At 48.5% G+C, this 15,000-nt stretch overlaps 1 protein-coding gene across 3 annotated transcripts in view; it reads left to right on the forward strand.

Moving 5' to 3' along the window:
* usp46 (ubiquitin specific peptidase 46) overlaps positions 1 to 6,306 on the forward strand; it is a 15,992-nt gene extending 9,686 nt beyond the window's left edge. The window contains exons 3-9 of one of the 3 annotated variants that reach the window (XM_035524662.1): positions 2,004 to 2,217; positions 3,206 to 3,447; positions 4,325 to 4,401; positions 4,809 to 4,892; positions 5,291 to 5,488; positions 5,740 to 5,818; positions 5,945 to 6,306. In XM_035524662.1, coding sequence (XP_035380555.1) covers positions 2,004 to 2,217; positions 3,206 to 3,447; positions 4,325 to 4,401; positions 4,809 to 4,892; positions 5,291 to 5,488; positions 5,740 to 5,818; positions 5,945 to 6,046 — 996 coding nt within the window. In that variant the 3' untranslated portion in view covers positions 6,047 to 6,306. Of the gene's footprint in view, positions 1 to 2,003; positions 2,218 to 2,252; positions 2,291 to 3,205; positions 3,448 to 4,324; positions 4,402 to 4,808; positions 4,893 to 5,290; positions 5,489 to 5,739; positions 5,819 to 5,944 lie in introns of those variants that run through there. The other 2 variants (XM_035524663.1, XM_035524665.1) reach the window with 2 other exon arrangements.
* Positions 6,307 to 15,000: the final 8,694 nt, after the last annotated feature.

A 15,000-nucleotide genomic window follows, 5' to 3' on the forward strand; every position in this document is an offset into this window, starting at 1 on the left:
GAGGAGTGGGACCAGAGGAAAAGGACTGGTGGATTGCTGCAACCTTCTCCTCAAAGAAGGTGATAAAATCCTCCGGAGTAAGAGATGAGGAAGGAGGGGGAGGGGAGGATTAAGGAGAGAAGAAAAAATCGTGAAGAGCTTGCATGGATCAGATGATGATGATTCCAACTTCTCTCTATAGTCGGATGACTTTACAGATGTTACTTCCAGTGAGAACTTAGAAAGGAGAGACTGGTATGAGCTGAGGTCTGAATCTACGTGAGATTTCCTCCACCGTCTCTCTGCAGTCCTTAGTTCTCTCCTGTGGCAGCAGAGTGTTTCTGTTAGCCAGGGGGCAGGTGGAGAGGACTTAGCAGGTCTAGAGGAGAGAGGGCACAGAAGATTCATTGATGAGGAGAGTGTAGAAATTAAGATGAATTTGTAACTGTATCCAAAGAGAGAGAAGATGGACGAAAATAGTGGACAAAATAGTAGAAGTAAGGGAAGAGGGAGTTATGGAGTGCAGATTGCGACGGAAGGAGGAGGAACATGTTGGAGAGGACTGGATGGAAAGAGAGGGAAGGAGAGAGAGAAGGATAGAAAGTGATGGTCAGAGAGGTGGAGGGGGGTGACTGTGATGTCCGATGTTGTGGTGGTACAGGTGAAGATCAGGTCCAGAACATTGGCCGCTTTGTGAGTCGGAGGAGAGTGGTTGAGGGTGAGGTTTGAGATTGCAGCTTGTCTGATGGAAGGTTGAAGTCACCAAGGAGAATGAGTGGATTTCCTTCAATGGGGAATTGACTCAGGAGGATGTCTACCTCATCAATGAAGTGATCTAGGGAACCTGGAGGGTGGTAGATGACATTGATAAGAAGTTTGTTGGGGAAAGACACTGTAATGGCATGACATTCAAAAGAGGAGATGGAAAGTGTAGAGAAGGAAAGTGGAGTGAAACGCCACTCTGGAGACATTAGTAAACCTGTGCCACCACCCCTGCCGAGACGCCTCGGAGAATGTGTGGATGGAAAGGCAGAGGACAGGGCAGCCGGAGTCGCCGAGTTCTCAGGGGTGATCCATGTTTCTGTCAGAGCCAGGAAGTGCAGGAAGTGGAGGGATGCTAATGCTGAGATGAAGTCAGCCTTCTGGACCGCAGACTGGCAGTGCCAGAGCTCTCCTGCTCTGCCGAACGTTGGGAGTCAGTGAGGTTGCTGAGATTGCGACGTCTATGAGGAGATCTGTGGGATATGTGGACAGGAATTGAGAGACACGTTTCAGACGCTTGATTTGTGGATGTATGAGATGAAAGATGTTGAACTCCCCCTCACCTTGTTTCCACTTTTGTAAGTCGCTCTGGATAAGAGCGTCTGCTAAATGCCGTAAATGTAAATGTAAAATGTAAAGATTGAGATGATCTGAGAAGATACTTAGATGAGATTGTGAAGTCCAGTAGTTGAGATGTAGATGTAGAACTGATTGAGAGCTTCCCAGATGTTGATTACCGCTACAGAAATATATGTCTGTAGCAGAGTCGTCCTAATTGAACTCAATAAGTTCAGTAAGTGCTGAGCCACCCCTCAATTCACACCCAAGGCCAGGGAAAACTACACCTGTAGTAATTACAGCTAATTACCAACTAACAACTAGGTTCAGACAATAAGCCTTGAATTTCACAGAATCTAAGGTAAAAATAAGTGAACTCAGAGCCTACCTTAACCAACCAGAGGATAATCCAACGAGACGTGCTGACGCGGGACGTGCTGTATTGGGAGATCTGTGCTACAGCAAGTGTGCGCCATCACCCAGCCTAATGTGAACTGGATCATGATGTCTCGCGGGAATGGCAGAAGCAATATTCCAGCACACACCGCACTTCAGCGCTCGTCGTTGAACGGACGATCGTGTCAGACGCTCCTCTAGTCTCCTTCTTGTCTCTGCTCTGATTACATTACATATTTGGTTCTTTTCTCTGAAAATGCATGACTGAGAAAGAGGATATTTCTCTCTCTCTCTGCCTCTCTCCACAGTTTGGGAACACGTGCTACTGTAACTCGGTTCTGCAGGCGCTCTATTTCTGCCGTCCGTTCCGGGAGAGCGTGCTGGCCTACAAGTCCCAGCAGAAGAAGAAGGAGAGCCTGCTGGTGTGCCTGGCTGACCTCTTCCACAGCATCGCCACGCAGAAGAAGAAAGTGGGGGTGATCCCACCCAAGAGGTTCATCTCCCGCCTGCGCAAGGAGAACGGTGAGCAGGCGGCGCCCGCCCACGCCACACCCCTCGCCAGGATGAAGTCAGGGCCAGAACACGCAAACAGCAGGTGACTACAGAAGCCACCAAGCTACCAGTACGACAGGGGCCGTTTGGTCACTCTGTACACAGTGCAAACACAACGGTGACTCAGCAGTTTTCCCTCCACACCCGCAATGCGTGAAACAGCTCAGCCGGTCTTGACCGCTGGTCACCGCACATGTGACCTGCTGGATAGTCCGTGACATGGCCAGTGATTGGTCTGTTCCAAATTGATAAACAAGTCACACCTCTCTTATTTTCTTTTGTCCTGCAAAACAGTTTTGTACAAAGTGTACAAAATTTTTATGTATGTTAGGTTTGTAATTTTCCTATAACGGTCAGTGAATTCACAGCTGACCCCTCCATTACCATTGGTAAGTCCCAGTGTAATATGGTGTATCTGTGGAATGAGAGACAGGTGTAAGGGATTTGTGTGTGTTTGTGTGTTTGTGTGTTTGTGTGTGTGTGTGTGTGGTATGAAAGGAGACTTGTTCATGTTTTACTCTCTCAATGAATGAACAATACAGGCCTCTGTCAGAGAGGAATCAGTCAGTGGACTACATGAAAACACACATACTACTCACAGAGCTCACATTGCCGTGTGTGTGTGTGTGTGTGTGTGTGTTAGGTGAGCAGCTTCAGTCCTCTGATGTACATTCGCGTGTGGTAGGTTAATCCACACTTTCATACTGTTCTGTAGTCTACAAACTGCCAAATCTTCAGATAATCTGTTCCTGTTTTAATCTGGCTGTTTTTGCAAGGTGCCCGTCGGCCCTGTGCCTGCGTGTTCCCGAGACACGTCGTGCCATGACCCAAACTTCAGTAGAAAGTCCTGCATCCATTTTCCTGTTCTGATTTAATTCTGGGGCACGGCGAACCTGTTGGAAGCGTTGGTAGTTGCCTCCCGGTAATGCTGGGCTGCGCTCTCTGCCTGCTCCCACAGACCTGTTTGACAACTATATGCAGCAGGATGCCCACGAGTTCCTGAACTACCTGCTGAACACAGTAGCTGACATCCTGCAGGAGGAGAAGAAGCAGGGGAAGCAGAACGGGCGCCCGAAGAGCGACAGGGGCTCCGCCTCCTCTGACGTCACTCAGCCCGAGAACAAGGCGGAGCCCACCTGGGTGCATGACATCTTCCAGGGCACGCTGACCAATGAGACGCGCTGCCTCAACTGTGAGACGGTGAGAGCCGCTTCCTGAGTGGCCGACGGCATGCGACAAAATTTTACATTTTACATTTTAAGTTTATTTTAAATATGTTAATTCTGAGACATCTCCAGTCATTTTCTTCCACCTGAGCCTCACCTTCGGCGACCTTCCCTCCAGCCCACAGCGAGACAAACTTACTGATCTAATAATCGCCTCGGCTGCTGAGCCCGTGTTCTGGTTCTAGCTTTGCGCCGATGTCGGCTGGAGGTCGCCGGGGTCAGTCTGAACGTGGCCGCCAGCGCCTCGTCCCTCCAACCCCCATGACACTCTGGGTCGGTGGGGTTCAGCCTGGCCTGCTCCCAGACTCCCAGTCACGTGGAGCCCCCTGAGCTCAGAACCCCCTCCCCACTGCCTGCGGATAAGTGAAAGTTAACAGCGTTTCTCCGCATTTCACTCTAAGAGCCTCTCTGTTCGTTCTGCCCTGACATGACCTCTGAGGTAATATGATGGACTGTGGAGTAGAGAGAGAAGAGCTGTAGGGGTGTGTGTGTGGGTGGGGTACTCCCAGTGACCCAGAGCATCAGCTGTGTGTGTGTGTGTGTGTGTGTGTGTGTGTGTGTGTGTGTGTGTGTGTGTGTGTGTGTGTGTGTGTGTGACTGCTCTGTTCCTGGCATGATTTATCCTGATTTTTCAACCTTACTGATTGTTTTTAGCTACAGATGGTGTTCAGCTTTTATTCCTTTTACTCTCTGTGCCAGTTCTGAGATCGTTTGTGTTCTGCAGGAATTATGTTGATTATAATTACAGGAAATTGGAGCACTAGAACATCTTTGCTTTGTGAATGGAAACATATGCAGTCACACACACACACAAACATACTCACCAGAGCTTCCTGCACTGCTTATTGCAGGTCAGTAGCAAAGATGAGGACTTCCTGGATTTGTCTGTGGATGTCGAGCAAAACACTTCAATAACGCACTGCCTCAGGTACACACACATGCGCACACACACACACAAACTCATAATCACTCATAATCACTCATAAATCACTCATAAATCACTCATAAACAAATGCAGACACAAACCTCACACACCCATGTTAATGACACATTCTGTATCAGCCGTGAGACATACGCGTGTGTGTGTGCGCGTGTGTGCGTGTGTGTGTGTGTGCATGCGTGTGTGTGCATGCGTGTGTGTGTGCGCGTGCGTGCGTGTGTGTGCGTGCGTGTGCGCGTGTGCGTGCGTGTGTGCGTACGTGTGTGCGTGCGTGCGTGTGTGTGTGTGTGTGCGCGTGTGTGTGCGTGCGCGTGTGCGAGCGTGTGTGTGCGTGTGCGCGCGCGCGGATGTGTGCGCGCGTGTGTGTGTGTGCGTGTGTGTGTGCGCGTGAACAGGGACTTCAGCGACACAGAGACGCTGTGCAGCGAATACAAATACTACTGTGAGAGCTGCTGCAGTAAACAGGAGGCCCAGAAACGGTTCGTGAGTCCCAAACACGCGTCTTTATTCTAGAGTGTGTGAACCTGCGTCTGTACAGGGCTGTGGATGTGATCAGTGAGGAGAACTTTCCATGCATTTAAATATTTTACATACCTCTATTATATAGACTGTGTGAATGTAAATTTTGTGTGTGTACATGCATATGTGTTTGTGTGTGTGTGTGTGTGTGTGTGCATGTGCATGCATGTGTGTCTGTGTGCGTGTGTGTGTGCGTGTGTGTGTGTGCATGTGCCTGTCTGTGTATGTGTGTCTGCGTACGTGTGTGCGTGCGTGTATCTATGTCTGCGTGCGTGCGTGCGTGCGTGTGTGCGTGCGTGTATCTGTATGTCTGCGTGTGTGTGCATGTCTGTGCGTGTGTGTGTGTGTGTGTGTGTAGGATGCGGGTCAAGAAGTTACCTATGATCCTGGCCCTTCACCTCAAGCGCTTTAAGTACATGGAGCAGCTGCAGCGCTACACAAAGCTCAGCTACCGTGTCGTCTTCCCCCTCGAGCTCCGCCTCTTCAACACCTCCGGAGACGCCGTCAACCTGGACCGCATGTACGACCTGGTTGCCGTGGTGGTGCACTGTGGCAGGTGCGGCCACTCCCACGGGCCACTCTCACCGGCCACTCCCACCAGACACACTGGGCCACTCCCAGTTTATACACCAGCTCTGACAGACAGTGACACACTAACAACACAAACACTTTTGGTTGATATTCCTCTTGTTTTGAACAAACAACTTATGTGTGTGTGTAATTGCACCAAGACATGCCCTGAGGTACAGACAAAAATGTACACACACAACACACGTTTGACTGCAAGCTGTCTGTTTCCTGTTGCAGTGGACCAAACAGAGGACACTACATAACTATAGTGAAGAGTCACGGCTTCTGGCTGCTGTTTGATGATGACATCGTCGAGGTATTGGGGAGGGCAGCTTGGCTTACCGCATGTTTACAAAAACAAATTTGTGCTTTCATTGAACTTGCTGAGTGATCTGTCTGCAATTCATTTATTGCTTTCCTTCTTTCTTTCTGTTTCTCTCAGAAAATCGATGCCCAGGCACTAGAAGAGTTTTATGGGTTGACATCTGATATTTCTAAGAACTCTGAGTCAGGATACATCTTGTTCTATCAGTCCAGACAGTGAGAGAAACAGGAAAGACAGAACGAGATGGAGATGGAAAGAGAGAGTAAGAGACGGTGTGCGTCGAGGAAAGCGGTGTGGTTGAATCACTGACTATAAACTCCACAGCACATGAAGCACCTCCCCTCAGCCCTCGCACACTCAGGACCCATTACTGAGATCTGTGCCAATTGCACCTGAACCTCACACTTGCCAGTGCTACCTTTCCCAGTGCGACCTTTCCCAGTGCGACCTTTCCCAGTGCTACCTTTCCCAGTGCTACCTTTCCCAGTACTACCTTTCCCAGTGCGACCTTTCCCAGTGCTACCTTTCCCAGTGCGACCTTTCCCAGTGCGACCTTTCCCAGTGCGACCTTTCCCAGTGCTACCTTTCCCAGTGCTACCTTTCCCAGTGCGACCTTTCCCAGTGCTACCTTTCCCAGTGCTACCTTTCCCAGTGCTACCTTTCCCAGTGCTACCTTTCCCAGTGCGACCTTTCCCAGTGCTACCTTTCCCAGTGCGACCTTTCCCAGTGCGACCTTTCCCAGTGCTACCTTTCCCAGTGCTACCTTTCCCAGTGCTACCTTTCCCAGTACGACCTTTCCCAGTGCTACCTTTCCCAGTGCTACCTTTCCCAGTGCTACCTTTCCCAGTGCGACCTTTCCCAGTGCGACCTTTCCCAGTGCTACCTTTCCCAGTGCTACCTTTCCCAGTACGACCTTTCCCAGTGCTACCTTTCCCAGTGCTACCTTTCCCAGTGCTACCTTGCTTTCCTTCTTTCTTTCTGTTTCTCTCAGAAAATCGATGCCCAGGCACTAGAAGAGTTTTATGGGTTGACATCTGATATTTCTAAGAACTCTGAGTCAGGATACATCTTGTTCTATCAGTCCAGACAGTGAGAGAAACAGGAAAGACAGAACGAGATGGAGATGGAAAGAGAGAGTAAGAGACGGTGTGCGTCGAGGAAAGCGGTGTGGTTGAATCACTGACTATAAACTCCACAGCACATGAAGCACCTCCCCTCAGCCCTCGCACACTCAGGACCCATTACTGAGATCTGTGCCAATTGCACCTGAACCTCACACTTGCCAGTGCTACCTTTCCCAGTGCGACCTTTCCCAGTGCGACCTTTCCCAGTGCTACCTTTCCCAGTGCTACCTTTCCCAGTGCTACCTTTCCCAGTACTACCTTTCCCAGTGCGACCTTTCCCAGTGCTACCTTTCCCAGTGCGACCTTTCCCAGTGCGACCTTTCCCAGTGCGACCTTTCCCAGTGCTACCTTTCCCAGTGCGACCTTTCCCAGTGCTACCTTTCCCAGTGCTACCTTTCCCAGTGCTACCTTTCCCAGTGCTACCTTTCCCAGTGCTACCTTTCCCAGTGCTACCTTTCCCAGTGCGACCTTTCCCAGTGCTACCTTTCCCAGTGCGACCTTTCCCAGTGCGACCTTTCCCAGTGCTACCTTTCCCAGTGCTACCTTTCCCAGTGCTACCTTTCCCAGTACGACCTTTCCCAGTGCTACCTTTCCCAGTGCTACCTTTCCCAGTGCTACCTTTCCCAGTGCGACCTTTCCCAGTGCGACCTTTCCCAGTGCTACCTTTCCCAGTGCTACCTTTCCCAGTGCTACCTTTCCCAGTACGACCTTTCCCAGTGCTACCTTTCCCAGTGCTACCTTTCCCAGTGCTACCTTTCCCAGTACGACCTTTCCCAGTACGACCTTTCCCAGTACGACCTTTCCCAGTGCGACCTTTCCCTTTTTTGTTGTCCCTGAACAATTCTCTTTGAAAACTGACCTTCAGTCAGTCGCCTGCATACAGAAGGCACTTTATAAACTAACATAGATAGCAGCAAACACTACAAAAAGCTTCAAAACAACCACAGTTTTTAGCGAAAGTGTATGTTTAAAAGGGTTAAAATGCCACTTTAGAAGCTTGGCCCTCGACTCCCCCCCCTGTTGCCTGGCAACTGGCTCTCTCTTTGAGTTTGAGTAACCCAAACCAGGGAGAGGCCATATCTTGCATACCTGAACTCTGGTTCCAATTTAGGGTTCTCACTGGAGTTACGTGTGTGTGTGTGTGTGTGTGTGTGTGTGTGTGTGTGTGTGTGTGTGTGTGTGTGTGTGTGTGTGTGTGTGTGTGTGTGTGTGTGTGTGTGTGTGTGAGAACAGGGTGCTTTCATTTATATGTTTGCGTAATTTATATATGTCCAGTTGTCCAGACCTCAGATCGTATTTCACAAAGGAGGATTTAGTCAGCGTGGGATACGCTAAGCTCGGCCCACGATACAGGAATGGGGCCGATCTGGAAGGGGAGTCACCCTCCCTCCAGTCAACTTGTCCAGTATCCTGATTTCGGGGTTATCTTTAACAATATTCCCATATTATCCTGTGTGGGATGTGTATAATCCAAGTCTTCATTGTTCCTTAATCCTCACATTCCATTTGGGCCGCTTTGAGGGAAAATCGTGCATATTGAAATGATGTTTAATATTTCCAACTCGCTGTCCTGTGGTGTGGGTTAGGTGCTGATGAAAATGCTGTATTTGGCCTCCAGGTATAAACGTCAGCCCTTGGTTCTGGAGGTTATGTAGCTTTGTTGTTCTTTTCAAGGTCACCTTGTGAAAGCTCACTGGTGTTTCAGGGCAAGTGCCGTGTGTAGAACAGCTGAGGACAGTCGGTCTGAGGGATTTGTCCATGTTTGAGGGATCTCTCATTGTTTCCAAAAGAAAAATATTCTAAAATATTTCATCGTGTGGTCTAATCCTAAACCAAAAGTAAAGATTATACACAAGGAGTGTTCACCATGTCTTAAGAGTTTATCTCGAGTTTTCTGGCTAACAGAGAATTCTTGCTTTGTGAAATACAACCCTGTTCAGTTCCAACGATTGGATGCCATCAATGCCACACTACAATCTGGTTTAGACAGGTTCATTCTGGTTCATATGTCTCATTGTACTGGAAGTGGTAAGCCTTATGCTTTGACCTGAGACACACTAAGAGAGAGAGAGAGTGCGTGTGTATGTATATATATATATATATGTGGGTGCGTGTGTGGTTGGTGCAATACATTCAGTTATCCTGAAGGATCCAGCCAAGGTAAAGTGACCAGCACCTGTGGTCAGCCTGGGTTTCTCCAGCAGGGCCAGTCAGGTCTTCGTGTGCTGATTTGAGTTTCTTCTTGGCTAACACCAGCATATAGCACTCTGTAGCTAATAGCGTTGGACGGTCAGCCAGATGCAGACGTTAGTGGAGCAGACTGATCTGGGGTTAGCAGAACGACGTTTATCCCGGGCCGGTGCTGGTACTTTACAGTGATGTGAGGCCTGGACTCGAGGCTGAGGCATTCCGTTCTCATGTTGCGTTCTTTCCTTTTACGTAACACCGTTCTTGTACACTGCTGTATGTCAAAGGGATCACTAGCAGCTCTTGGATGCTTTGTGAACTGGCTAAAAGCAGTTTGCTTAGCGATCACATGTTATGTCACCGCACCCTGGTGGTTTTAACCAGGTTAATGAGGATGCTCTGGTCGCCTTGGTATATTAGTTAACGAGAATGTCCTGCTTTACTCCTGGGTTTATATGAGAGGCCCAGTCTTCCTTTAATCATTAGACCTTCTGTAGCATGGACCTTCTGGAGCGTAGACCTTCTGGAGCATAGACCTTCTGGCTGTCTCCTCAAGCATTTCACTGATGTAAAAGTGGCCTCTGTTTTTGTTTTCTTAGCATCAGAAGGTACCTTTTGAAGGCTGATCTGAGATCAGTTTTTCTGTGTCTGTAAGGTTAGGGGTGTGGACTGATCCTAGTTCAGCATTAGTATAGCTTAGTTTAGCATCAGTAGTATGGCTGTGTCGAGATAGCAGCAACGTTTGTGTGTGTGCGCGCGTGTGCGTGTGCATGCATGCGCGTGTGTGTTTGAGTGTGTGTGTGTGTGTGTGTGTGCGCGCTTGTGTGCGCGCTTGTGTGCGCGCTTGTGTGTGTGTGTGTGTGTGTGTGTGTGTGTGTGTGTGTGTGTGTTTTTGAACATGATAAGCCACTAAGACACTACCAGCTCAAGCTCAGCTCTGTGGTACAGTTTAGAGATCTGTAGAGTTTGGTTTCCCAAAGGCTCAAAGCACAAAACACAGAGTGATATCAAAACTAGCATCCCAGTGGACGTTCTCCTGTGAGGAGTTCCATCTTCTGTTAGAACTGGTAGAATAATGAGAATAATGAGTAGATGAAATGTTACTTAAGAGCTGTGGAAGAGCCTGTGGTCCCAACAGTGTCAGGCTGTCAGTCCCGTCAGGGTTGAGGACTCAGTCCCGTCAGTACTCAGTCCTGTCAGTCTGTCAGGGCTGTCAAGTGCGCCAGGTCTGCACTGCACCTGCCTGGGCCTCCTCCCGTGGGGTTTAGACATGAGAGGGTCGATTATCAGGGCACTTTTTCCCAGGTGACGTTGTGACCCATTTTATTTACTTTTTATTTTGTTTGTTTGTTTAGTTTTTTAACGTGTGGATTTTCTTTGTGTTTCGTCATCACCTTCTCAACAGTCACGTGTTTCCTTTAGTGCGACTAAGGTACTTTCAACTTACAAATGTGCGTCTTGGCGCTACACACACTACAGGAGTGTGATCACTGCGATGGTAGACGAGGAGATTATCTATGCAGAAATCATGTTTGCCAGGCAGACATGCCCCTTGGCATTTGAGATGCCAGCACTGCACCAGCTTTGCCACTGGGAGGGCTCCCACGCCACCCTGAACTTCCAGCCCTTCCATTGTGTGGCATGGAAAAAGCAAACCCCCCCCCCACACACACACACACCCTCACCCCCATCACACGTCCTGCTCGGGAAGTGACTGCTAGCAACGTTTGCATAGGTGTGTGGGTGTGGGGGTCTGTGTGAGTGTGAGCACAGCGGAAAGAGAGTGTGAGCATTGAAATCTTCCCATACCAGGGCTGAGGCCTCAATCGTGGGTCGACGTGAACGCGTGCTGTTCCTGATCTAACCCCTCATGCACAACTCTGGAGTCTCCGGAGACGTGCATGTGCGTGCATAATCTTTCAAACTGGAACATGGAAAACAGCTCCTCAAAGTAAAATAAATACTGTTTTATCTGTGTGAGATGCAACTGCACATAAAACAAATCTGAAGAACATATATATATATTTTTAAACCTGAAAGGAACTGGAAATGCAAGGCTGTTAAAGGATTTATTATGTAAATGACACACCCATGTCTTAAAACAAAAATAAAGAGTTTGATCAAAGAGTGACACTTGCTGTTTTGTTTTTTTTCTATCCATTTTGATTTCTTGCCAGTGACCGTATCTTTCAGTGTCTTTCAGGATGAGTTTGTGACCGGTCCTCACTAAGACCCCTGAAAAAGAGGTACCACAAGGCGCTCGGCTGTGGCCAGAGACCAGAGAGGTGTCTTGCTGCACATGTAGAAAACCAACGAGACAAGCAGACCCTGCATGCACACTGAGGCTTGGCAGTATATTGTTTGTTGATCATAATTACGATGTGGTTTTTGCAGTACTAATATCACAGAAGGTGGCAGAATAACCTGCTGAGCCCCAATACCTGCAAAATACACCCTCCTGTCTCGAATCAAAGGAACACTGACCAAATTTGAACCATGTCACATTAAGGGTTGACCGCTGTATTCTAATATATTTTGAGGCATACTGCAACTTGTAGCAATGTAACAGCAAAGTGGTATTTTTGCAAACAGAATTCTGACAAGATGACAGGAGAGATGCTTGTTTCTTCTGTAAGATTACCTCCAACTTCAACGTGTGTGTGTATGTGTGTGTATGTGTGTGTATGTGTGTGTGTGAGTGAGTGTGTGAGTGAGTGTGTGGGTGTGTGTGTGTGGGTGTGTGTGTGTGTGTGTGTATTCACCTTTTGAATTAGATTGATATGCAATATACATTTGCATAATCAAAAAGTGATCTTTACAAGACAGTAGTAAGAAATATTCAAATCAAGCCCTCCTACCGAGTGAAGGTTTGAACAGACACTGCTGTGACACACTGGATTATCCTTCCACTATCTACCCCTCTATCTACCACTGTATCAGCCTCTATCTACCCCTGTATCAGCCACTATCTACCCCTCTATCTACCACTGTATCAGCCTCTATCTACCCCTCTATCTACCCCTGTATCAGCCTCTATCTACCCCTCTATCTACCACTGTATCAGCCTCTATCTACCCCTGTATCAGCCTCTATCTACCCCTCTATCTACCACTGTATCAGCCTCTATCTACCCCTCTATCTACCCCTATATCAGCCACTATCTACCCCTCTATCTACCCCTGTATCAGCCACTATCTACCCCTCTATCTACCCCTGTATCAGCCACTATCTACCCCTCTATCTACCACTGTATCAGCCTCTATCTACCCCTATATCAGCCACTATCTACCCCTCTATCTACCACTGTATCAGCCTCTATCTACCCCTATATCAGCCACTATCTACCCCTCTATCTACCACTGTATCATCCACTCTCTAACTGCTCTTCTTTCAAAACTATTTCCATGGCAGAACAGAAAATGTTCATCTAAGACACACAATCACTTCAGTGATTGGGTCCTCTACACACACACACACACACACACACACACCCCTCAGCTGTAAGCACGCGTATACACAGACACCGCAGCTGTAAGCACGCATATGTGTACACACTTCAGTTGTAAACACACACGTGTACACACACACACATATAAACATATATAGACACACATGTACACACACAAACATATGTACACATATACACACATATGTGCACACACCTCAGCTGTTAGCACACATATATACACACCTCAGCTGAAAACACACACATACACATATATGCACAAATATATACACACACACCTCAGCTTTAAGCACTCATATGTGCACACACACCTTATCTGTAAGCACACTTGTGTATCTATGTAACGTGTTGTGTATTTGTGTAACGTGTTGTGTATTTGTGTAATGTGTTGTGTATCTGTGTAAGGTGTTGTGTATCTATGTAACGTGTTGTGTATCTGTGTAAGGTGTTGTGTATCGTGTTGTGTATCTGTGTAAGGTGTTGTGTATCGTGTTGTGTATCTGTGTAAGGTGTTGTGTATCTGTAACGTGTTGTGTATCTGTGTAAGGTGTTGTGTATCATGTTGTGTATCTGTGTAAGGTGTTGTGTATCTATGTAACGTGTTGTGTATCTGTGTAAGGTGTTGTGTATCGTGTTGTGTATCTGTGTAACGTGTTGTGTAAGGTGTTGTGTATCTGTGTAAGGTGTTGTGTATTTGTTGTAGGAGTCCTTAGCCTGCACATTCCCCTGAGCTCTGAATGAAAGCACGTTTATGTCAGCGCTCAGGGACGAACACTCGCCTGGGTGACTAAATACTGTAACCAAGGACACTGGAGAGCGTGGTGAGAGACTGGGGGGACTGGGAGGGACTGGGGAGACCTGGGGAGAGACTGGGGAAAGACTGGGCGGGACTGGGGAGACTGGGGAGAGACTGGGGAGAGACTGGGAGGGACTGGGGTAGACTGGGGAGAGACTGGGGAGAGACTGGGGTAGACTGGGGAGAGACTGGGAGGGACTGGGGAGAGACTGGGAGAGACTGGGAGAGACTGGGGAGAGACTGGGGTAGACTGGGCAGAGACTGGGAGGGACTGAGGAGAGACTGGGAGGGACTGGGGAGAGACTGGGGTAGACTGGGGAGAGACTGGGGTAGACTGGGGAGAGACTGGGGAGAGACTGGGAGGGACTGGGGAGAGACTGGTAGGGACTGGGGAGGGACTGGGGAGAGACTGGTAGGGACTGGGGAGGGACTGGGGAGAGACTGGGAGGGACTGGGGAGAGACTGGGGAGAGACTGGGAGGGACTGGGGAGAGACTGGGGAGAGACTGGGGAGAGACTGGGAGGGACTGGGGAGAGACTGGGAGGGACTGGGGAGAGACTGGGGAGAGACTGGGAGGGACTGGGGAGAGACTGGGAGGGACTGGGGAGAGACTGGGGGGTGGGAGGTGATGGTTTGGGAGAGTCTGCCTCCACGTCTTTGCCCTGCTGTCTTTTTAAGTCCTTGTTGTGAGGATTATGTATATGATCGTAGTTTTGTTAGGATTATGAACACGATTAAAAACATGACGGCGCCAGTATTGTTACTTATGTAGTTCTATTTCTCATAAGCAAAAGCCATTTATTTATTATCCGTATTACGATAAATTCAATTAATGAATTTGCTGGTTGGTTTAGAATAACTCGTAAGGATCAGTGGGCAAAGACATTTATAACATTTATAAGGAAAGACAAATAAATGTACGTTCACTGCCGATGTCCAGCCCTCAGCGTATATCAGTGTGGGAATTCCTGAAACACTCTCATGACCCTGCTTGTTAAATCCTGCATGAAGGCACGTGGAAACACCAGATGTGGGATATGAGTCTTATTATCTATGAGGACACAGCAGTGATGACGCATCATAGACTGGAGGAGTGCGCGTGTGTGTGTGTCTGTGTGTGTGTGTCTGTGTGTGTGTGTGTGTGTGTCTGTGTGTGTGTGTGTGTGTCTGTGTGTGTCTGTGTGTGTCTGTGTGTGTGTGTGTGTGTGTGTGTGTGTGTGTGTGTCTGTGTGTGTGTCTGTGTGTGTGTGTGTGTGTGTGTGTGTGTGTCTGTGTGTGTGTCTGTGTGTGTGTCTGTGTGTGTGTGTGTGTGTCTGTGTGTGTGTGTCTGTGTGTGTCTGTGTGTCTGTGTGTCTGTGTGTGCGTGTGTGCGTGCGTGTGTGTGTGTGTCTGTGTGTGTGTCTGTGTGTGTCTGTGTGTGTGAAAGCTCTCCGTAAGAGGCTCCAGTGATCTCTCCGTGTTCTGGGAGGGTTATACTGAAGTTTTACTGGGTACATGCTGGCACTTATCCCATGTGTGCCCATGTTAAGGTCATCAGGACAAGATATTAGTATTCTCAGAAACATGACGTCCCCCAACGCGCGCGCACACACACACACAC

The sequence above is a fragment of the Electrophorus electricus genome, chromosome 3, assembly GCF_013358815.1.
Source record: "Electrophorus electricus isolate fEleEle1 chromosome 3, fEleEle1.pri, whole genome shotgun sequence".
NCBI classification, from domain to species: domain Eukaryota; kingdom Metazoa; phylum Chordata; class Actinopteri; order Gymnotiformes; family Gymnotidae; genus Electrophorus; species Electrophorus electricus.